The sequence below is a fragment of the Microcaecilia unicolor genome, chromosome 1 (genome assembly GCF_901765095.1).
Source record: "Microcaecilia unicolor chromosome 1, aMicUni1.1, whole genome shotgun sequence".
In the NCBI taxonomy this organism is placed as follows: domain Eukaryota; kingdom Metazoa; phylum Chordata; class Amphibia; order Gymnophiona; family Siphonopidae; genus Microcaecilia; species Microcaecilia unicolor.
In genome coordinates, this window is record NC_044031.1 from 713,922,879 (window position 1) to 713,946,677 (window position 23,799).

At 44.4% G+C, this 23,799-nt stretch overlaps 1 protein-coding gene across 1 annotated transcript in view; it reads right to left on the reverse strand.

Annotated features, from left to right (window-relative positions):
* SCG3 (secretogranin III) overlaps window positions 1-23,799 on the reverse strand; it is an 83,214-nt gene that overhangs the window by 39,073 nt on the left and 20,342 nt on the right. Inside the window, exons 7-8 of the mRNA XM_030189407.1 lie at window positions 21,965-22,142; window positions 16,608-16,724 (exon numbers count right to left, since the gene is read on the reverse strand). Of these exons, the coding sequence (XP_030045267.1) occupies window positions 16,608-16,724; window positions 21,965-22,142 (295 nt within the window). The remainder of the gene's footprint in view (window positions 1-16,607; window positions 16,725-21,964; window positions 22,143-23,799) is intronic.

The following is a 23,799-nucleotide window of genomic DNA, read 5'->3' on the forward strand; positions in this document are numbered from 1 at the left end:
GACAGGACTGGGAGGGAGGAGATTTAAGTGTGAAAGTTATAAGATGGTAATCAGAGGAGGGAAGATCAGAGGCAAGGAAACTAGAGGGTGAACAGTTGGAGGAGAAGATGAGATCAAGACAGTGACCATTTTGATGAGTGGGGGAGGTGGAGCATAGTTGGAGATTAAAGGAGGACGTTAAAGCGAGTAACTTGGAAATATAAGAGTTGGAAGGATCATTAGCAGGAATATTAAAGTCACCAAGGATGAGAGAGGGGGAAGAAGGATCATGGAAGAAGGCAAGCCAGGCGTCAAAGTCACTGAGAAAGGATGAAAGGGACTTATTAGGGGGACGATAAATGACCGCTATTCGAAGAGGCAGAGGAGAGAAAAGGCGGATAGAGTGGACTTCAAAGGAGGAAAAACAGAGAGATTGAGGTCGAAGAAGGGGTTGAAATCTGGAGGAGGGACAGAGAAGTAGTCCAACACCGCCCCCACGGCCAGCAGGGCGAGGAGTATGTGAAAATAGATAACCGCCATGGCACAGGGCTGCGACTGAAGCAGAGTCATCAGGGCAGAGCCAGGTTTCTGTTATGGCGAGCAGATGGAGTTGACGCGAGATAAAGAGGTCCTGGATATAAGCGAGTTTGTTACAGATAGAGAAGGGCAGAGAAGAGGAGGGGAGTAGAGAAATAGAGATGAGGTTAGAGAGGTCGCGGTGAGATCTGTAGAGTTGGGATAATAGTTGGTGAGGGGGGGCCAGGATTGGGATTGATGTCACCGGCTGAGAGTAAGAGAAGGAGTAAAAGAGAGCAGAGGAGAGTAGGAGAGGTGTGGCCACGAAGGTGTCGAAGGCGAGAGGTATTTAGGTGGAATGGGGAAGGCAAAATGGACGGAAGAAAGAGGCGGAGATTAAAAGCCAAGAGGGAGGAAGAGGGTAGGAGAGAAGGTGAGATGATGAAGTCAATGGATGGGCAGTGAGTTCCTGTAGCGGAGAGAGGTAGGGGGTGAGGGAAAAGATTAGGAAGGGACAGGGCTAGGAAGAGAATGTGAATAGGGGCCATAAACGTCTGAGGTACTGTAGCAACTGGGAAGATTAGATGTAAAGAGAAAAATGCACCTAGAGCGGAGGCCCTGAGTGGATTGGAGTGGACCTGGGTGTCACCCCGGAGAAGGCTGTAAGGATATGCAGATGAGCTGCAAGTCCTCCACAGCACCTGAAAGGCAGCCGGTGGTAGAGCTGGGCACCTCTCAGCTGAGGAAAGGCTTACCAGGGGTTAGGTCGAAGCCAGCATTCCTCCCCCTGAGGGTAGCCTGATCCTAGCCAAAAAGCACCTGGAAACTCTGTGCACTTGGAGCGAAGGCCCTGGGAAGATCGGGGTGGAACTGGAGTCACCCAGGATACAGCTGTGAGGAAATGCAGAAGGGCTGCAAGTCCTCCACAGCACCTGGTGGGAGCGCTGGGCACCTAGAGCGGAGGCCCTGAGTGGATCGGAGTGGACCTGGGTGTCACCCCGGAGAAGGCTGTAAGGATATGCAGATGAGCTGCAAGTCCTCCACAGCACCTGAAAGGCAGCCGGTGGTAGAGCTGGGCACCTCTCAGCTGAGGAAAGGCTTACCAGGGGTTAGGCCGAAGCCAGCATGCCTCCCCCTGAGGGTCGCCTGATCCCTACTGCATCCTGCCCTGCAGACAGGCTTATCAAAGAGAAGCTAGTACCAGGCCACTGATAGTGGTAGCAGCAACTGCAGCAGCAGCAAGGTGTTATAAAGACACACAGAATCTGTCAGTGCACATCCTACTCCCAGACCCCGTCCTCTTCTGGCTTTCATATAGGATGTAGGGCATGGGAGAGAAATGTGCTCTGATGGGACCTGCACCTTGCTTGTCTTTATAACACCTCGCTGTTTATGCTATCACTATCAGTGGGTCTGGGACAATCAGAGGAGGGTTACTGGGGCAGTCATTGCTGGTCTTCCTTTTCTTCAGGTAGTGGGGCCTGGGCTCCTTGTCACCCCCACAGCTTCCAGCTTCTGTTTGCCTGCTCAGCAGCCTGACTTCTACGTAAAGCTTGCAGATATGACCACACTTCCCCCCCCTTTTAATACAATTACTTTGGCTCCCCATCCAATACATAATAACATAGTAAATGATGGCAGATAAAAACCTATACGGTCCATCCAGTCTGCCCAATAAGATAAACTCATTTTACATGGTATGTGATACTTTATATGTATACCCGAGTTTAATTTGTCCTTGCCTTCCTCAGGGCACAGACCGTAGAAGTCTGCCCAGTACTGTTCTTGTACTAAGTTCTGAAGCTAACATTAAAGCCCCTTAAAATTTACACTCCAGTCCATTCCTATCTATTCAGTCACGATCAGGGCATAGACCGTAGAATTCTGCCCAGCTCCTGCTTTGTTTCCCAATTACCGGCGTTGCCACCCAATCTCAGCTAAGATTCCATGGAACCATTCCTTCTAAACAGGATACCTTTGTGTTTATCCCATGCATGTTTGAATACTGTTCAATCTTCAAAACTCTCTTTTACTCATAAGGCCCTTCAACTAGGCTTCATCTCCTATCTTTCTTCTATTTCCTACACCCCAGACTCCGGTCATTAGATGCCAATTGTCTCACTCTGCCAACATCTCACATGGCCAAATACGAGGCCATTCCCATTCCTCAGCTTTTTATTTCCTTGCCTCTAAACTGTGGAATGACCTTACCCCACAAATTTGATCCGAACCTTTCTTCTCTGAATTTAAGTTGCTTTTGAAGACTCATTTCTTTTGCATTGCCTTCAGTATTGAGCTTCGACAAGTTTTGACCTTGCTGTTCTCCACACTAAGACCTTAGCTAACAGATTCCGCACTTCTTGTGTGATTGCTTGGCTTTCCTGATTATAAATGGCTTTCTTTTATATTATTTTAGTTTGCTAATTGTTTTTTTATTGCTAACTGCTGTGACCAGTACGGTGCTTTATCAAATACCAAATAAACTATAAACTATAACTATATATTATCAAACTTGGTTCCACACCAATGGAATGTGTCGGTAGTGCTCCATTCAAACCACCTCAGTCTTTTCTCTTTTAGGTCAGAGATACATGGAGACAACACAGATATATATTCAGGCTTGTGAAAGTGCTCATATCTAAACCATAGGCAGGGCCGCCGAGAGAGGGGTGTTAATCTGTTCGTGAGCCCTTGAGCACAGTCTGAGGCCTAGGAAGGATCTTGGCCAAGGCCTAGGGTACACCAAACAGGCACTATGCACAACCCCAGCCACCAAGCCCCGCACACACAGGACAAGCAACTAGCACCACCAGAAAAAGGGAGATAGACCACTCAGGCAGGCATCAAGGCCGAACGGGAACCCACTCATACAAAGTCCAAGTGTACGGGCCTCATGGCCGAAAAGGAACCGAGTCATACACTGGGAAGGGAGAAAGAACAATGAGGGGTCCCCCAAGGGACTGGAGCATAAGCAACGCACACAGCGCAAGCTAGAGACACTAGGGAAAGGGCGACTGACAGGAGCTACTATAGGAATACACAAGGTTGTGCCACATGGCAGTCAAGGCTAAAGGAAGCCACTCAAAGGAATACTCTAGGTTGTACCATACAGCATTCAAAGGTAAGGGGAAGCCACCTATAGGAATACACAAGGCTGTGCCACACAGCACACAAGGGTAAAGGAATTCACACACAAGAATACACAAGGCTGTGCCACACAGCTCACAAAGGTAAAGGTAAGCTGCTTATAGGTATCCACAAGGCTGTGCCACACAGCGCACAAAGGTAAAGGGAAGCAAACAGAGAAAGTTGTCTTAACATACACAGATCAGACAAGGAGCAATGCTCCCAAAAACAGGGAGACAGATTCAGCAAACAAAGGGGAGAAAACAGGCTAAATGGAAGGCTGCTTCTGGAACAGCAACAGCAGGAAGCAGGGCAAACATGACAGACCAAGGTAAGGCAAACAAAGGAAAACTTAAACAAACAAATAGGAGCAAATACAAGGACAGGGAGGCTGCCGACAGAGGCAGGACTACAGAAGGCAAATACTAAATTCAGCACATTAAGGTTTACACTGAGGAAAGGGAAACTAAACAAACAAACTGGAACAATACAAGGGACAAGCTTACCACAGACCACACTACACCAGCAAGCAGGGAACACACTCAGGTGCAGGGAAGTGAAACAATCAAGCTAACGCTGGGAACACCCAGCAAACACAGAAGCTACAAGCTACGAGGAGAGAAGACAAAGTCCAACAAACACACAGTGTGCAACAGCACAGACTGAGAGAAAACTTTAAAGCATGGCCTGTAGGGAGAGGTAAGCTTAAATAGATAGATCAGGCTTCTGACGTCTACTGCTTCAGACGTCAGCTCAACCCCTGACAGGTCAATCAGAAGTGAATCCCAAACATTCCCCTGCCTGTCTAGTAGAATCATAACAGGGGGGCAGGGGGGAAGGAAGATTTCCCTGGGCCCAGTCTCCAAGGGGGGTGCAGCACCAGCAATAGAAAAGTTGCTTTCTTCAGGCTTCCAGTGCCAGGAAGAGGCAGAAAGCTGGATTGGTCTCCTGCTCCTGTGTGCTGGGTTATTGTGTTAAATCTGCACTGACAGCCATGTCCTGCCTCCTATGTGACGTACTTCCTATTTCTGCATAGGCAGGAGGGGGCATAACAGGAACAAGGACCCATGGCTGGCAGCGCAGAGTTAATGTGATAACCTGGCACACAGGAGCAGGAGGTAGACAGAGCGAACAGTAAGCTACTGCCAGGTAGGGGGTGGGGGATCGCCCTCAAGATTTTTTGCCCTGGGCCAGGCTTATCGGTGGCCCTGACCATAGGTATGTATTTGACTTGTTACACTAGTATATTCTATAATGAAAAGTAGGCATCACCTTTCTTTATAGAATAGGCTTCAAATAGGCAAGTTCTTGGTGCCTAAATAAAGACAACCATTTCTAGAATTACCCTCCACGTGATGTGTAGGAGGATGAAGGAGGGTTTGTGTTGGGTGAAATCAGTTGAGGGGAATGAGGGTGTGTGTGTAGTGTGTAGTGTTTGAGGGTTGGTATCTGTATTGTAATGTGTGTCTGGGAGGATACCTATGGCTGCATGTGTTTCTGTGCATGAACAAATCCTCAATATTTTCCAAATATCCTTTCCCATTTACTCTCCTCACCCTCTCTTCTTACCAGGTGCAGGACTGCAGCATCAAGAAGTATCAACCCTGGCCAGATCAACATTGTTGGTGGGTTGTGAGGGGCTACGCTGGGCATTGGCTAGGGGTCTCTGCTGGCCAGGAGTGGGGTAGCTGAGGAAGATTTTCAGCTGCTGCCATTACAGATCCACCATTTCTTTGGATGGTGGGACCTGACCTTCCCTGCCATCCTGCTGTTCCCTGAAATGCAACAGCTCTTCCACCCTTGGGTGGTAGGACCTGATTCTTCCCACTGCTGGCACCAGCTCCTCCTTGATTCAGTAGTGCAGTCTGGTCTCCTTGCCACCCAGCTGCCCCTGCCACCTCAGCCAGCAACTACTTCCTGAACTTCAGTGGCCGAGCCTGACCCCTCTGTCACCTTTTGACTCTGATGTCCCCCTCCCAACTCCCTTCTCAGTTTATATACATACATGTGGACAGATGATAGACTGAGAGGCAGAGGGATGAACTCTCAACAAGAGGCTGTATTGCAGCTGCAAAACTGGTCTAAAAAGCCTGTAAGTTTAGACAAGGGAGTAATTTTTTTAGGGGCCCTTTTACAGAGCGGTGGTATGCCCAATGCGGGCTTACCGCTCACTGTTCTGGGACTACCACTGGCCTCATGTGGTTGCCAATGGTAGTCCCACCCTGAGCCATTTCCCGGGGGAAAAACAAAACCCCCCAGAAATGGCTTGCATGTCACTAACCTGGCGGTAATTGTGCATTGCGATGCCCGGTTACCACTGGGTTAGTGTGGGAGCCCCTATCGCCATCTCAGGGGGTGGCAGTAAGGGCTCCCCACTGCATGGCCACACGGTAAAAGAACTCTTACTGCACACACCTCCTCATTCCCCTCACCCCATTGCACCCAACACAAACCCTCCTTCATCCTCCTATGCATCATGTGGAGGGTAATTCTAGAAATGGTTGTCTATATTTAGGCACCAAGAACCTGCCTATTTGGAGCCTATTCTATAAAGAAAAGTGGTGTCTACTTTTCATTACAGAATACTAGTGTAACAAGTCAAATACATACCTATAGTCAGGACCACCGATAAGCTGGGCCATGTGTGTCTGGGGGCTTTTTTACCCGCAGCTTGGTAAAAGGACCCCTAAATGTTTTGATGAAAACAAATACAAACTTCAGGGATGCTATAAAAAGAGCAAACATAAGAGTGAAACTAATGTTTTTTGTCCTTTTCTCCTTTTTCATGAGTGGTTAAGCTTGAGGAGTGGCCTAGTGGTTAGGGTGGTGGACTTTGGTCCTGGGGAACTGAGTTCAATTCCTGGCAAAGGCAGCTCCTTGTGACTCTGGGCAAGTCACTTAACCCTCCATTGCTTGCCGCATTGAGCCTGCCATGAGCGGGAAAGCGCGGGGTACAAATGTAAAAAGATAAAAAAATTATAAGAGTAGGCTCATACAGTGATAGAAGAGCAGAACAATAAGATACATGCATGATGATAGAATAATGAAAGGTCCCATACTTTCAAGCTTTAATGGACAATCTTTTATAGACATTGGACCTGGTGAACTAAACAGCCTCCCATTGTGAATCAATGAAGCACAGCATCATCTATCTGGTGCTTTACTTGGCAACGTCCCTAGTAACAGTTTCCCCTCAGCATTCTTCTTTGATTGTAATTCCCTAGAAACCTCTGAACTCACTAAACAGACAGCAGATCAGAAACAGTGCTCTTGAAAATAGAAACAGTACATTGCAGGAAAGCATTATGAAAGGAAGGAAGAGCAAAGCAATTATCCTGGCACTTATTCTCAGAATGATTCAAGAGAACCTTGGCCATGTGCTTATCACTTGAATCCCACTGAAATGAGCAATCCTCAAGTCACCAGCTCCTGGTCTTCACACGGAGTCCTTAAGGGCTACCAACAGGCCAGGTTTTCAGGTATCCTGATTGTGGCCCTCAAGGACTCGGAGTGAAAACCAAAGGGCCCTTTTGCTAAGCTGTAGTAAACACTAACATGTGCTTACCATGGGGTGTGCTGAGGCATCCCACAGTAATTTTTTGATGTGTGCACACTACCCACGCGCTAAAAAATTATATTTATTTGGCTCCTCCTCTCCAACCAGGCAGAATATGGATACTGTATTTAATTACACTTCTTGTATAACTGGGGTGTGTGGTGCAGTGAAACCAAGAGTAAGAGAGTCGAACAACTTATAGTCTCCTCCCAGAGCTACTGCTGGAATATGGTCTGATTAATCATCAATGCCTGCCGCTATGTGGCCCAAAAGATCTCCTCGGTCGGTGGTTGGAGAAGAGGGGGAGAAGAGATCTGCACGGCTATAAAGGCATCCTGCAGTGTGTCGAAAGGTGGGAAACGGTTGTGACAAATGACACGGCAGCACTAGAATCTACACCATTCAACCTCATGCCAGGGTCTCTCTCTGAACGGGCTGTCCAGGGATGCGGTACCTAAGATTAAAGGCCGTGTGCTGGCTCTTTCCAGGCCATTTGATGGGATAACTTCAACTCATGCCTTCACCCACCATCTGGCTACTCCTTGACCACCACAGGAAACCAGTTTTAGTTCAACAGCAAGAGAATGACGACCCACTCACCAACTCCCACACAATGGGGAATGAGCGGGCCAGAGGCAGGGTTACCACTTGCTGTTGTTCAAAACCACTGTTTTAGAAATTAAAGATTCGTTTAAAAACCAAAAAAATATATATATATTTATTTTTAGTGCTGGGACAATTTGGGGGCAGAGAGTAGTGCCAAGCGCTAACCCAGTGGTTCCCAAACCTGGTCCTGGAGGCGCCCCAGCCAGTCAAGTTTTTGGGTTATCCACAATGAATATTCATGAGAGATATTTGCAAGCGCTGCCTCCATTGCATACAAATCTCTCTCATGAATATTCATTGTGGATATCCCAAAAACCTGACTGACTGGGGTGCCTCCAGGATTAGGTTTGGGAACCACTGCGCTAACCGATTAGCACAGGTTTAGCGCGTGAAACCCTACCGCCTACAAAATGCACTAATGGGAAAATTAACGAATGGCCATCTATATATATAAAACTCACCCTCAACGTTCTATTTGCACTGACGTCACTGAAGCCAGGTTCGTAAGTTCGAAGCTCTGAAGCTACAGAAAATCACAGTCTGTGGGCCCCGCCCTCGCGTCAAACGTTATGACGTTGAGGGCGGAGCACATTCTGAGCTCCAACGTTGTACTGCACTGTATCTCTGCTCCGCCCTTGCGTCAAAACGCAATGACGTCGAGGGCGGATCACACGGGGGGCGTGCCAAAAGGGCCAGGGTCACACATTCGCACGGAGGCTGCAGGGGGGGGGGCGGCGACACACGGAGACACAAAGGGATGGAGGGGAGCCTTGCTAGCGCCCGTTTCATTGCGATTTGAAACGGGCCTTCCTTACTAGTTAATACAGAAAATAGAAAAATCGGACATTTTACCCTGGCAGTAAAAATTTCCTTAATGCATGGGAATGACCCGCGTAGGAAGATGCTAAGGCCACTTTTTACCACAGTTTGGTAAAAGGGCCTCCAAGGCACCAGCCTCTGTCTATTCTTTTTCATTGTATTATGAAATACAGAGAATGCATCAGTGAAAAGAATCATAAGACCATAGGAATATCAGCTTGCCATACTGGGACAGACCAAAGGTCTATCAAGCCCAGTATCCTGTTTCCAACAGTGGCCAAGCCAGGTCACAAGTACCTGGCAAGATCTGAAAACAGTAAAAACAGATTTTATGCTGCTTATCCTAAAAAATAAGTAGTGGATTTTCCCAAGTCCATCTTAATAATGGCTTATGCTTTAGGAAAGTATCCAAACCTTTTTTTAAACCCTGTTAATCTAACTGCATTTGCCACATTCTCTGGCAACAAATTCCAGAGATTAGTCACACTTTGAGTGAAGAAATATTTTCTCCACTTTGTTTAAAATTTACTACTTAGTAGCTTCATTTTATGCCCCTTAGTCCTAGTATTTTTTGAAAGAGTAAACAAGCGATTCACATCTACCCATTCCACTCCACATATTTCATGTAACATAGTAACATAGTAAATGACGGCAGATAAAGACCTGTATGGTCCATCCAGTCTGCCCAACAAGATAAACTCAATAAGTGATCTAAGCTGGTCATTCCCAAAACTGCCCTTGGGGATTCCCAGCCAGTCAGGTTTATAGGATAACTACAATGAATATGTATAAAAAATTTGTAAGCAATGGAGCCAGTGAATGCAAATCTCTGAAGAATATTTACTGTGAATATTTTGAAAACCTGACGTGCTCATCCACTGGACAGGTTTGGGAACCACTGATCTAAGCAGTGATTAAAAGTGAAAAAGTGAAAATATGTCTTAGTCACTTTCCACAGAGGAGGAATCTATTTTCTTTTTGCTTGAGAAATGTAAACGAATTAATGGTGCATAGGCTTTCTGTTCTTCTTGCTCATTACAAGCATAAACTGCAGGGGTGCACAAGTTCAGTCCTCTAGGGCTGCAAACAGTTTTCAAGATATCCCTCATGGATAAGCATATTCACCACCATATTATGTTCTTTATTGAATTGCAAATATCAAACTTTCTAAAAACACTCACGTCAACAATAACACAGATACACACACTCTCTCTCACACCCCACATTCATCCAAGCCTTGTTCCAGATCTTACTAATACATCATATACCTTACTACCACAGTGACCCCACCCAACACTTCTTTTAACAAATAACCTATAACAAGTGACGGTTGTTTTAACACATTCATTTAAATCATTTGCAGCGTCCTTTACTTGTCGACCACGCCATACTATACCAACTTCTTAAACAACTGTCCTGTTAAGCACTTTGTTGATTATCCATATTGTACAGATTGTCCTGACAGCATCCTTATCTGATCAACCACGCTGTACTTAATACCAACTTCTTTAAAGAGCAATCCTAATAAGCGCTATGTTGATTATTCATATTATTCATGTTGTCCATTAATCAATCATTAAACTCATATTATTTCCAGAATGTTCTCCTCTACTCCACTATTCACTTTCCACAGTCAACGAACTTCACTGTCATTGTCACTGATCTTCACAACAGCTCCCTCTATCACACACAGTACCCCGCACCCTACACAGCCTGTGTTTCGCTAATTGAGCGTCATCAGGGGTCAGGTTCCATTAGTGATTCCATTCGATTCATGGATATTAGGCAAACTGGACCGCATAGCACTTCCATGCATCCACGCCCCAGCTATCACTGTGTGTGATAGAGGGAGCTCCCCTTCCCCCACTCTCTATTTCTGTCGACAACACCCTCATTCTTCCTGACTCATCTGCTCGTAACCTTGGGGTCATCTTCGACTCCTCCCTCTCCTTATCTGCACTTATTCAACAGATTGCTAAAACCTGTCGTTTCTTCCTCTATAATATCACCAAAATTTGCCCTCTCCTTTCTGAGCACACTACTAGAACCCTCATCCACACTCTCATCACCTCTTGCTTGGACTACTGCAACTTGCTTTTCATAGGTCTTCCACTCAGCCATCTCTCTCCTCTTCAATCTGTTCAAAATTCTGCTGCATGATTAATATTTCACCAAAGTCACTATGCCCATATCAGCCCTCTTCTGAAGTCACTTCACTGGCTCCCTATCCGTTTCCGTATACAGTTCAAGCTCCTCTTATTAACCTATAAGTGCATTCACTCTGCTGCCCCTCACTACCTCTCCACCCTCATCTCTCCCTACACTCCTTCCCAGGAACTCCATTCACTAGGCAAATCTCTCCTAATTGTACCCTTCTCCTCCATCGCTAACTCCAGACTCTGTTCCTTTTATCTTGCCGCACCTTATGCCTGGAATAGACTCCCTGAGCCATTACGTCAAGCTCCATCCATGGCCGCCTTCAAATCTGGGCTAAAGGCCTACCTGTTTGATGCTGCTTTTAATTCCTAACTTGTCACCTGCTCGTAACCTTTATCTTGTCTTCCTCTCTTCAATAGTCCCATTTCCCTATGTGTCCTATCTGTCTGTCCTACCCTTATCCCTTATTTGTCTTGTCTGTCTGTCCTGATTTAGATTGTAAGCTCTTTTGAGCAGGGACTGTCTTTTCTTCATGTTCAACTGTGAAGCGCTGCGTACGACTGGTAGCGCTATAGAAATGATTTGTAGTAGTAGTAGCAGTAGTTGTGAAGATCAGCCTTGAGGATCCAGATGCAGCAGTGGAAACTACTCACTACTGGCGTGCTAAAAAATTTTTTTCGCTGAGGGGGTGTGTCTGGGAGGTAGAGAGTGTCTGTGCTAATCAATTAACGCAGCTACATTACCATACGCTAACTGAGTAGTGCAGGTTTAGTGCATGAACCCTTACCACCTACAAAATAGGTGGTAGTAAAGACTAATATGCTTTACTAATTTTTGTTATATTAGCCGTGTGTTAGTGAAAACATTAGCGCATGGCCATTACATTGCAAAAAGGAAAATCGGCCATTTTCCAGTCGTGGCAAACAGTGGCCTTAGTGAGTGGAAAAGACCTGTGTAACGGTGTGCTAAGGCCACTGTTTGCCACAGCTTAGTAACAGGACTCCTAAATAAGCTGCAATGCCAAATGCAGAGATCATTTTAAAAATTAACAACGGGGAGGGGAGGGGTTTTGTAGTTCTTTGGAGAAATGAAGGAGTTGTACTATTTTGGGATCTTGCCAATTGGTCACTGTTGGAAACCTTTCATCTGTCCCAGTATGGCAATACTTATGTATTTATATGTACTTATGAGATTGATCATTGGTTGAGATAATGCATTACCATAATCATATGTTTCCTCTTTAATTGTGTTCTGGAAATTAAAATAAACAGAGGTCCAATACTTTGGGGGGGGGGGGGGGGGGGGGGGGGAGGGGAGGGTTTCTTTAATGTAAAATGCACTTGGAATCTTATTCAGTTTTTTTGTTTCCAGCTAATAATCTTAAAAGTTGTATATGTATGCATGACTTCCAATTTCAATAAACAGATTTTCACATAACAATTAACATAATAAACCATTTTGTAAAAGTGCAGTTAGGTTATCCCTGATTATAAGAACAAGGTTATGACTCCTTGGGAACTGGAATTGATATGGCAGAAAGGTATGAATGAACATAGGTCATCCTGTTAAATATATTAGGACATGCAACATCCATACATTTCATTTCATTTTCAAACGTATAAGCTGCCTTTCTTATTAAGAACAACTGAATGATTTACAGTATGAAAGATATAATCAGCATAAAATGCATCAACCTAATAGATCAGCCGACCCCTTTCCTCTATTAGTATGGATGGGCATCGCCATACGGAAACTAAAATACAACCTACACAAATTTCCCTTTTTTCTTACAAAGCAAAGAAAGCTCAGCCCCTGCAAATCAGTGGGGGGTGACCAAGATTACTAGCAGCACACAAAACATCCACAGTGGGGCAGCTGTAACAGAGGGGTTGCAGTAGTTCTAGGTACAAGGTAAACCCCCTAATCCTATAGAGAGGCATATTTTCAAAGCACTTAGACTTACAAAGTTACATTTTAACCTATGGAACTTTGTAAGTCTAAGTGCTTTGAAAATGAGCCCCTAGAGTGTGCCAAAAGTTAGGCACCTAACTTTAGACACTCAACTAGAAGTTAGGCGCCCAAACAGGGGTAAACAGCTGTTAGATACCTAACTGTACTTACATGTTATTTTATAGGTGAGCCAGTAGCGTAGCCAGACCTCAATTTTTGAGTAGGGCTCGAGGTGAAGTGTGTGGGCATGACCCATGCATTTCCTCTCTGTCTACCCCTCCATAAAGATAAATACCTTGACTGGCAGGGATCTCTGGGCCCCACCAGCTGGAGAATCTTCTGGAGTCCCCCGAGTCCAAGAAGTCTCATTCCATGCCAGCCACTAGCATGTATCCAGTCACCAACACCGGCACTGACCCCCCCCTCCCCGTGCATGCTCAGTTCAACCTGCAACCCTGTGCACACATGCACGGCTGTGCCAATTAAACTGAGCATGCACAAGAGGTGTGTGTGTGTGGGGGGGGGCAGTGCTGACATCAGCGACTGGAAACACGCTGCTGATTGCTGCGGGGTTGAGACCACTTGGGGAACTCCAGGCAAAAAGGACTCTTCAGCTGGCGGGGCCTGGGGATCCCTACCAGTTACACCAATGATGTGTGTCACCACTGGGTGGGCCTGAAGTAGAACTGGGTGGGCCTGGGTGTCTATGCCACTGAGTTGAGCTCCTAAGTATTTTAGTGCTTAACTGCAAAGGGGGAATGCACGTGGGTGGCGTATGGGAAAAGCACACACTTAGGCGCCAAACCTATAGACAACTGCAAATTGCATGCCTAGGTGCCCGCATGTGGTGTAAAAGTTGGTGCCCAATTGGCAACTTAGGATCTATTCTATAACAGAATCTGGGTGCCAAAATGCTATTATAGAATACTATCTTTGCACACAGATTTTCGGTACCTAATTTTTAGTGCCCTTTATAGAATTGCTCCCAAAAAGTGTAATACAAACAGAGGAACCTTCATTGATTCTAAGAAAGTATTAGCTGAGAGGCCACCTGGAATGAGAGTTCCAATATTGATCGGTATTGTGTGTTTTTGAGAAACTGTAATTCTGGAAAAGGATTTTATTATGCTCAATGAACTCCTGGAAGAAGCTGTCTTTGGCACAAGACAAATGCTAAACCCTAAAGATTGAGATCATATCCAACATATCCTTACTTAGAAGAGAGATTCATTACTGTTATGGTATGCCAAAAATAATGTTGGTAGGAAAGATTTTTCTTTTTGAAGTTTATGCTACGATTTGGAACAGGAGTGATCTATGAAAGCTTGAAGAGTATTCATGCTTGGCATCTAACATCCAATGCAGGCATGTGCTGAGTCATGCATTTGGGGTAGAAAAAGTGAAGAAAGCAGAATACAGTGGATATGCATATTACAGGAGAGATTAAGGGAGGTATCCTACCCTTCTAAAATGAAACTAAATAAGGATGACAGTCTCTGTAGTTCATTAGGAGCTTTTGCACATGTAAGTTTCCAAAATGGCCAACATCCATGCATGATTGCTGACATGTACACATGTAAGTTTTGAACTATCACCCTGCACATGTAAGTATTGTCACTTACATCTGTAAGTGGCTGCATTTCCTCTGGTAATGTTTTCCACATTAATAAGTGTAAGATGGATGCTTCCACCACACATGCCTTGGTATGCATGTGCATTTCTGCATCAGAAAAGGCTCTGTGCAGCAGATCCTTTTCTAAAATACTGTCAGAATTGTCCAATCCCAATGTGGACATATCAATTCTGATTTCTATATTCTATCTGAAATAGGCCTTCATGTGTCAATTAGAAGCACTGACATTTCTATTATATAGCAAAAGGCACCAGTGCAGTTCAGAAAGCTTCAGGCAGTGGTTCTCAACAGTGGTGTAACTAGCTCGGTTGCCAACCAGGGTGGAGCACCCCCTGCCCTCCCTCCTCCAAGCAGTGATGGAACCACAGTCTACAGGCATGCGTGGCTGATGGCTCTGCCGATCCCCTGCCCTCTCTGACGTCAACTTCCTGTTCAGGGGCAGGGGACCGGCAGAGCTGACAGCCGCATGCATGTAGACTGTGGCTGTGTGATTGCATAATGCACCCCCTTACTGCCTGCACCCAGGGCAGATCATACCCACTGCCCTGCTCTTGGTATACCACTGGTTCCCAAACCTGTTTGGGGGTGGGGCAGCCAGTCAGGTTTTCAGGATATCCGCCAAGAGTATTCATAAAATAGAGCCACTGTATGCAAATGTATTACATGCAAATTTATCTCATGCATTCTCATTGCGGATATCTTGAAAACCTGACTTGGCTGGAGCTCCCCAGGTCAGGTTTAGGATCCACTGGGCAGTGGTCTCCAACACAATCCACAAACCGCATGTGGCCCCAGAAGTCCTCCATTGTGGTCCTCAAGCAGTTGGGAGAAACGGTCTACACCTCCCTGTGGTCCATGTCCTCTCATTATCAGCTCCATCTACCTGCCCTTTTTGGCCCTCCGAATTTGTCTTTAACACTGCCACACTGAAGACATGCATGCTGCTTCTCTTACTTGCCTGTCCTGGCTTTTCTGACAGAACGTCCTGCTTCCAGGTGGGATGCTACAGAGACAGGCTTCAGGTGGGTGGGAGAATCAGCATGCCTTAAGCGTGGAAATGTTAAAGACTTGTTTGGAGGACCGAGATAGGCAGGTAGATGGAAACAAGAGTGAGAGGATGTGAACCATGGGGGGGAGGGGGTGCAGGAGTGACAGGAAAGGTAAGTAGAGGTGCCTGGAGGAACAGCGAAAAGAGATAGATGTGGGGCGGAGGTTTCAGAGGGACGAATGCTGGAAACAGGGGATGGAAAAGCAAAGAAGGGAGATGGTGGCCATGGAGACAGTGCCCGTGCAGAGGAGGGGAAAGGCAGGAGATGGCGCCCATGTAGAGGAGGGCAAGGGAAGGGGTGAGAAGGGAGATGATCCTGCCTATGGATGGAGGGGAAGTGAAGGAAAGAGATGGAAACTAGATAGATCTCAGAAGGAGGAAGAAAAGTTGATGAAAGTTGAATGTAAAAGATGGATATCGGGCAGGAAGCAATATAGGAACAAAATGATTAGAAAGATAAAATCACCAGACAACAAAGGTAAGAATAATGATTTTATTTTTTATTTTAAAAGTTAAACATGTATGCCTGAAATCTTTTGGTGACCTTCAGAGCTTTCTCATATCCACTTTGTGGCCCTTAACATGAAAAAGGTTGGAGACCATTGCAGTGGGTTAGTGTATTTGTACTTCTATGGAAATGTTTAAATTTGAGTGAACTGGGTAAGCCACCAGCAGAAATATTTCGAATGATAGTAAAGAACCTAAAAGACAATTGCATATCATTATTCCCTATGCTCCTAGGGGAGCAATATTCAGCCGCAGTAGTCAGCATTTCTTTATATGATGGCCAAAGCTGGCTAAATTAAAACTGGATATTCAGCGCCAGCACCTATCTGGGTCTGGGGCGGCCACTGGGAGTTACTCGGGTGCTGCTGTTTACCAGTGGTAGCTGGATAGCTACCTGGTTCGTTTAGAACAGCCTTTTTTCTGTCCTAAGTTAATGGGTAGTTATTTGGGTACTGCTGTAGAATATCTGTGGTGTCCAAGTAACTCCCTGCTTCACCCCAACTCCACCCCTGGTCTGCCAAGCACTGCCTGGATGGTGCCATTGTGTCACAGCTGATAATCATTGACACTGTCTGGTCACATGCTGCTGAATACCAGTGCTGGCCTGGTCAGCACAGGGTAACCAAGTAGGAGTCTGCTTTCACAGGTGAGCCTGTTTTACAAGAAAGATGACAAAACATTATTCAGCCTAGAGAAATACGCATTCTTACCTAAGTAAGAAACGCCTTCTTCTGGTGTAATTGTTCCATATTTAACCATCTTCTTCACAAAATCAATTAAGGTCTTCATTATTGTAATCAGTGTTTCTTTTTCTTTTTCATCTTTCTCTGTGGAAAAGGAGAAGTGAATGTTTGTAAAACAATTCAGCCTTTGACTATTGCTTCTCTTTCTCTTTAAACGCTGGGTGAGTCCCCCATTATCATGACATTTCAATAGGAGGTCTTTACCTAGTAGTATTTACAGGGCTTTTTTTGAGGGGGGTACTTGGGGGTACTGAGTACCGGCACCTTTTCCACTGTCTGCTAAACTTGACCCATGGTTCTCGTATTTTAATGAAAGAGCTCAGGTTCTGCATACACATTCTGCCTTGTCATAGATTCTGTGACTGGTTGCAGGGGTCCTGGCTATTGTAGGGTGGGTCCCTCAATGATCACTCCACCCCTGAAGGGTGGCCTGGCATTTGAGTACCGGCACCTTTTTTGCTAGACAAAATGCACTGAGTATTTATCATGTTGCTGTAACTTTTTTGGATAGAGTGGGGCACGTTTTATAACACAGTCTTGTCTGAAAATAACTGTACATAATTTGTTTGAAGAGAGCCGGCAGTAAGCGGATAATTTTAAAAGGAATTTGCTACCTTTTAAACAGTTCTCTGAGTAAATTTTCCAGGCTGCAAATTGCTCTTCCTTTACCTATGCAAAAGAGGAGATCCTGGGATGAAAAGTACATAGGGTGATTTCATTTCTAACCCCCCCCCCCCCCCATGTACCTTACCATGCAGGTACAAAGTGTGTAGGTACTTTTGCAGCTGTGGTCCATACTGGCACTGAATTCTCAAAAGGGAAGGCTGCAGGGACAGGTCCAGAAGGTGTCTATGGTTTTTAAACCCTGCTGCTTAAACGTACATTTCTGGGGTCCTCCCTTTCACTTTATTTCCATTATTTTTTCCACAGGTACAGAATGGTAAAATTAAATCCAAAGTTTTAAAAAGTGAAGTAGGCAATCAGAAGACTGCTGAATCCAAAGTAAATCTTGTATCAATCTACAACTACTGGGGAAGATTTACAAAACGATCTGGCATCTAGCTATGGATGACTTTAAGGAGGTAATTGTAGAAGGCTTTTGTGTCATCTACACATTTAGCTAGTGACATTTACACATGTAAATACTGATTTTACAATGCTGCTAGGTACACATATAGATTCTGCAGGCTGTCTAGATTTTTTTTAACTTTAATTTTTATTGTGCAAACAAACTAACAATTAGAATAGCCACAGCCTATACACAGAGTCTCATGCAGACTGCCAAAAGCCATCAGGAAATAACCCTTTCACAATAAATTCTGCTTCAGATAACTGCAAATAGTGCACTGGCATATATAAAAAACAAACAAACAAACAGATAAGAAGTCCTCCTATACTAGAAAAACCATACTTTCCCCATAGACCCCACCAATCCCAAGCTCCCATTGTAACAATAAGAGAGCAATAACTAAAAGAGACACTTGGTCTGGACTCAAAGAAGAATCAGAATGACATCAACCAAAGTCTGAACAAATTAATGAAGAGTCAGGGTACAGTCAACCAACAATAAAGATAACAAGAAAACTACTACTACTACTACTACTAATAGCATTTATATAGCGCTACCAGACGCACGCAGCGCTGAAAACATTCCAAAAGCTGAGGTATACCAACGCCTCTCCCAACAAAAATCCCAGGGTGTAAAGATTTGAAGAGGGTATGTTCTGAATATGGTTTGGGCAGTCTAAAAAATATACATGTATTTCTCATTTTACTTTTTTTTTTAACTTGAAAATTAAATAATTCTCAATAAGAAACATCTTGCAGTAGCATACTAGAAAAGGCCAAGGAGAACATATTAGAAAAACTAAAAAGCTTTTAAAGGCCAAGCTTAGGCCATAATATGGGGGGGGGGGGGGGGGGGGATAAATCCAAATCCACAATATAAGGATATAAAACTATAAGACAAAAAGGAGAAAAAACAAGCTATAGAAGTGAGATAACATTTATCAGCACATATTACATAGTTGGAAGAGAGGAGAGGGAAGGTAAAGGAGCAACAGCCAGGATCTCAGCAATCCTCGCTGAGAGAAACCTTGTGCTGTAAGCTGAGCTGGTTCATAAAAAATAGATTTCGAATTATTATATTTAACTGTTCAAAACACCGCAATGTGCCAACTCGCCTATGCCCACAAGTTTGACCATGTCTCGCCCTTGCTATCCCATCATCACTGATTACCTATTTCATTCTGCACTCAGTTTAAGTTCTTTATCCTGGTCCACAAGGCTCTCTATACTGGTTGTCCTTCTTACCTATCTGCTTTGGTTTCCTCCTATACTCCGTCCAAATCTTTGCATTCTGTACTAGCCTACCACCTCTCCCTTCCCCCTGCCCGCTCTTTCCGCCTCAAGTGTACCTGGCACTCGGCTTTTTTCTGTTTGGCCCCCTCCCTATGCAATGCCCTCCCCTAAGATCTTCATGCTGAGCAGTCCTACCCCCATTTTTGGGCAGGTCAGTGTTGTCATAGCTTTTTTGTGTTTCTGTGCTGGTTTTGGTGTCTTTTGTTAATCTAAGACCACTACTTCTAGAGGTTTCTCCTCTTTCATGACTATATGATAAACTTTAACATCATCTACACTAATAGACCCTTGAGGCAAGTGGTTTCGCCAAAACATGGACCATGTCAGATCTGTTTAATATAGTATTGAGTTGACACCACCACTCTTGAAGGCTCCTTGTGCTTTTTGTTCTAACCTAGCCAGCGACAGTCAGCATTTTAAAATGTATTGATCACTACCAGTTGAATATGGACCAGAAAGATTTAATTTTATTATTATTTTTTAATGCTGCAAGAAAATGACCATTTGGGTTTGTGTTAGTGATGATTAGTATTTGGTAGGTCAGCCTTTACTCTTGCAGATGATGGCCTTGCACCATCCTGGCAGTGAATGGACCAACTTTAGAAGATGGTAGCTAATGACTGATTCCAGGCTGCAGTGAGTGTTCCTGACAGGTCTCTTTGATGAAGGATGTTGCTTGGATATTTGGAGTGCTATTTCATACCACTTGTTCTCAATTGGATTGAAGTCTGGTAACTGGGTTGGCAAGTTGAGGGTAGAGATCTTCTTAGATTTCTTCCAGTCAACAACAGTTTTTGCTTGATAACATGGAGTATTGTCGTCCTGGAATATGTAGTTACCTAGAAAATGTTTCTTTGCTGATGGAATCATATACTTCTGCAGTATATCCATGTATTCTGTGGCATTTACCACATCATTGATGATTTAAAGATGTCCCACCACCATCTTCAATGGATGTTTGACAGACACATTCAAAGACTCTGGCTTGCATTCTTCACACGGAAATCATCTTATGTATGAGCAAGCCTGGTCTACAAAGAGGCAGAAGTGCATTTGTCACTGAAAAGTACATTTTCCCACATCTTGCAAGTTCATTTTGAGTATTTCTTTACTCACTTGCCTCTGCCAACAACAATTTCTTCTTGACTTATATCCCCACATTCTAGGCATCTTCTACCCATGGTAGATGAAGAAACTGCTACTCCACAGTTGTCAAACCACTTCATTAGTTGCTGAGGTGCAGTCAAAATTATGTAAATGTAATTGGCTGAAATTGGATCCACTTTTTCTGCAGGATCCAATTCTGCTTAACTTTAGTATTCACTAAAGAATGAACAACATGAACACATATCCAACGTGCAAAATTATTTGGATTTGAAAGAGGAGTGAACAAGCACATCAGCCCATCTCAGACAACCTAAAAATTCTCGGAGTAACAATCGACCAAAATCTCACTCTACAGAACCAAGTGAAATCTACCATAAAGAAAATGTTTCACTCAATGTGGAAACTCAAACGCGTGAAACCATTCTTCCCGAAGGCTATATTTCGCAACCTGATACTAAGCCACGCAGATTACTGCAATGGAATTTATGCGGGATGCAAAGAACAAATTATAAAGAAACTTCAGACCGCCCAGAACACAGCAGCCAGGCTTATATTTGGAAAAACAAGTTATGATAGCGCCAAACCCCTCCAAGAAAAACTGCAGTGGCTCCCAGTCAAAGAATGTATTGCTTTCAAAGTCTGTACCCTGGTTCACAAAATTATCTACGGCGAAGCCCCGGGATACATGACAAACCTCATAGACCTACCAACCAGAAACACAACAAGATCAGCATGAACTTACCTAAATCTCCACTACCCAAGTACTAAAGGACTCAAATACAAATCAACTTATGCATCCAGCTTTTCTTACTTAAGTGCACAACTATGGAACGCTCTGTCAAAGATAAAAACAACGAACGACCACCTAAGTTTTTGGAAAGAACTAAAAACAAACTTGTTCAAAAGGGCATACCCCACCAACCCAACATAAAAACCTAAGTTCCTGCGACACTGCAAAGCCAAAGACTGTAATGGACATACCTTAACCCTCATCCCCCCTCCCTAACTTCCCTAATGTATCTACCAAACACAAACCTTCTTTTACCACAATAACACCTGTATTTGTTCATACCGCAACTGGCGAACACCGTTGTGGTACCATGTAAGCCACATTGAGCCTGCAAATAGGTGGGAAAATGTGGGATACAAATGAAACAAACAAATAAATAAATAAATACATTTTAGAAGCGCTCTTCATGTTTTGGCTCGGAAAACCAGCATTTAGACATCCATGTTGCATGGATGTCCAAATCCCTTTTATAAAGCTGGGATATGAACATCTAAAACTGCAGCATGTCCTTTTGGCAAGGGGGCATGTTTCATTTTGGGCAGAACTAGGGAGGGGCCAAAATATGGAAGTCCAACTTTAACTTCAGAAGGGAAAGGGACTTCTATGTCCAAAAAGACTGATGTTAGTATTTAGACCATGTACCTGGCACATCCAGGTTACAGATAGGTACTCCAATTCAGCAGTTCTCCACTGGAGGGATTAGGGAAGTCACAGCAGGTATTTTTCTGTCCCTTCAGGACTCACAGTTTAAAATCACATCTAGCCACATTGGGATTTAAATCGGGGTCCTCAGGTTCTCAGACCACTGCTACCCTAACTAGTAGGCTGCTCTTCTATGGATGTCTATGTGGCACATACATGAGAAATGGACGTCCATATGTGACATATTGACTTGGACGTCCTTATTCTGAGTTGGACATCCTTTCTAAAATGCCGTTCATGACGTATGATGTTTCACCATACTGAAGTTTCAAAGAGCATTAAGAGCTGCTTATTCCAAACTTCTGTGCACCACTGTAGATGTAGAAACAGATTGAGCATCCCATTCAGATATTACATAACCTACCTGATTTTAGATTTGTCAGGAGTCTATAAAAATTGGGAAAATACTGCAGGTCTTCAAAGTTGTCTACAGCTGAGAATTGATTTCTTCTCTCCAAGCCATTTGAAGAACTCCCAAGTTTATCCTCAATATTATCAATGTTTCCAATAATTAAACCATCCTGACCTTCATGGTTTGAGTTCTGCAAAGATATAAAGATAAAGTTGTAAGTAAACGTAAATCCAGATGCAATTATTCAAAAACCATTTACTAATTCTCTGTATCACAGACATTTAATGGCAGTTGAGTTAAATATTGTTCCAGAGGCAGAGAATGAGAGAGCATCTGGTGTTTTCTGTTTAATAGTTTTTGTAATTCATTAGTGAATATTTTTGCCAATCTTTATGCTCTCACTCTCTTTATATTTGCATATAGTACAATCTAGACTAAATAAATTACAAATACATTAACATGAATGAATTCCTACATTCTGCATAACTTGGAGCAAGTGATTCATGATATTACAAACTGTGAGGTGTCAAATGATATTACCATTCAAAGAGAGAATTTCCTATTTTATTTCTCACAAAGAATGTTCCTTAAGGGATTAATTTTATGAAGATTTTTCTGTGTGTACAGTCTGTTTCACACATGGAAAAGGCCTTTTATACAACTGCACAGCAGTTTACATATGAATAAACATGTGCTGTGACAAGATGATGTGTACTTTTACGCACATTGTGTGTAGGCTTTACTACTACTACTACTTATCAATTCTATAGCGCTACTAAATGTACGCTGCGCTGTACACTGGATATAAAGAGACAGTCCCTGCTCAAAAGAGCTTACGAAAGAGCTTACAATCTAATTAGGACAGACAGGACAAATAAGGGATAAGGGAATTACTTAGGTGGGAATGATAAAAATAGGTGCTGAACAAGTGAGTAAGGGTTCGGAGTTAAAAGCAGCATCCAAAAGGTAGGCTTTTACCCTAGATTTGAAGACGGTCAGAGATGGAGCTTGATGTACAGGCTCAGGAAGTCTATTCCAGGCATATGGTGCAGCAAGATAAGGTTTTACTGGGATATAGCTTGGGTGGAGCATCATTATGTGTGTGCGTATTTTTTAAATATGGGAGTATACACCTAGGGGAAGATTCTAGAAAGAGCACCACAATTTAGGCAGTGGATGATGTGTGCTGAGGACAAAGTGTGATTCTGTAAACTAGGCCTAAAGTTAGGTGTAGTTTATAGAATATGCTCAGGTGCCATTCTTGTGACTAAAATTTAGGTGCACCCAGTGGCGTAGCAAGGGCGGGGCGGTGGGGGCGGTCCGCCCCGCATGTCAACGGGTGTGGGGGGGGTGCATCCGTCCACCCCTCCCCCCAGCGCAGCGCCTCCCCCCCGACACGGTCCCCACCTGCCTACGAGCTCCATCCATCTGCAGCGCTGCTGTAAAGAAGAAATCGCTTCGTCGGCCCTTCCCTCACTCACTGTCTCCCGCCCTCTGACGTAACTTCCTATTTCCTCAAGGGCGGGAGACAGTGAGTGAGGGAAGGGCCGACGAAGCGATTTCTTCTTTACAGCAGCGCTGCAGATGGATGGAGCTCATAGGCAGGTGGGGACCGTGTCTGGGTGGCGCCATGCCTGGGGGGGGGTGTCGTGTTGGTCTGCGCCGGGGGGGAGGGTGCAGCAGCGATCCACCCCGGGTGGCAGCCGCCCCCGCTACGCCACTGGGTGCACCCATTTAGTCCACCTAAAACCAGGCCTAAAAAACTGCGCCTAATTGGGTGAACAGTTTTTTGAAATGCCCACAAACCTCCTATTCTATGCCCATGGCCACATCTCCTTTTCAACTGT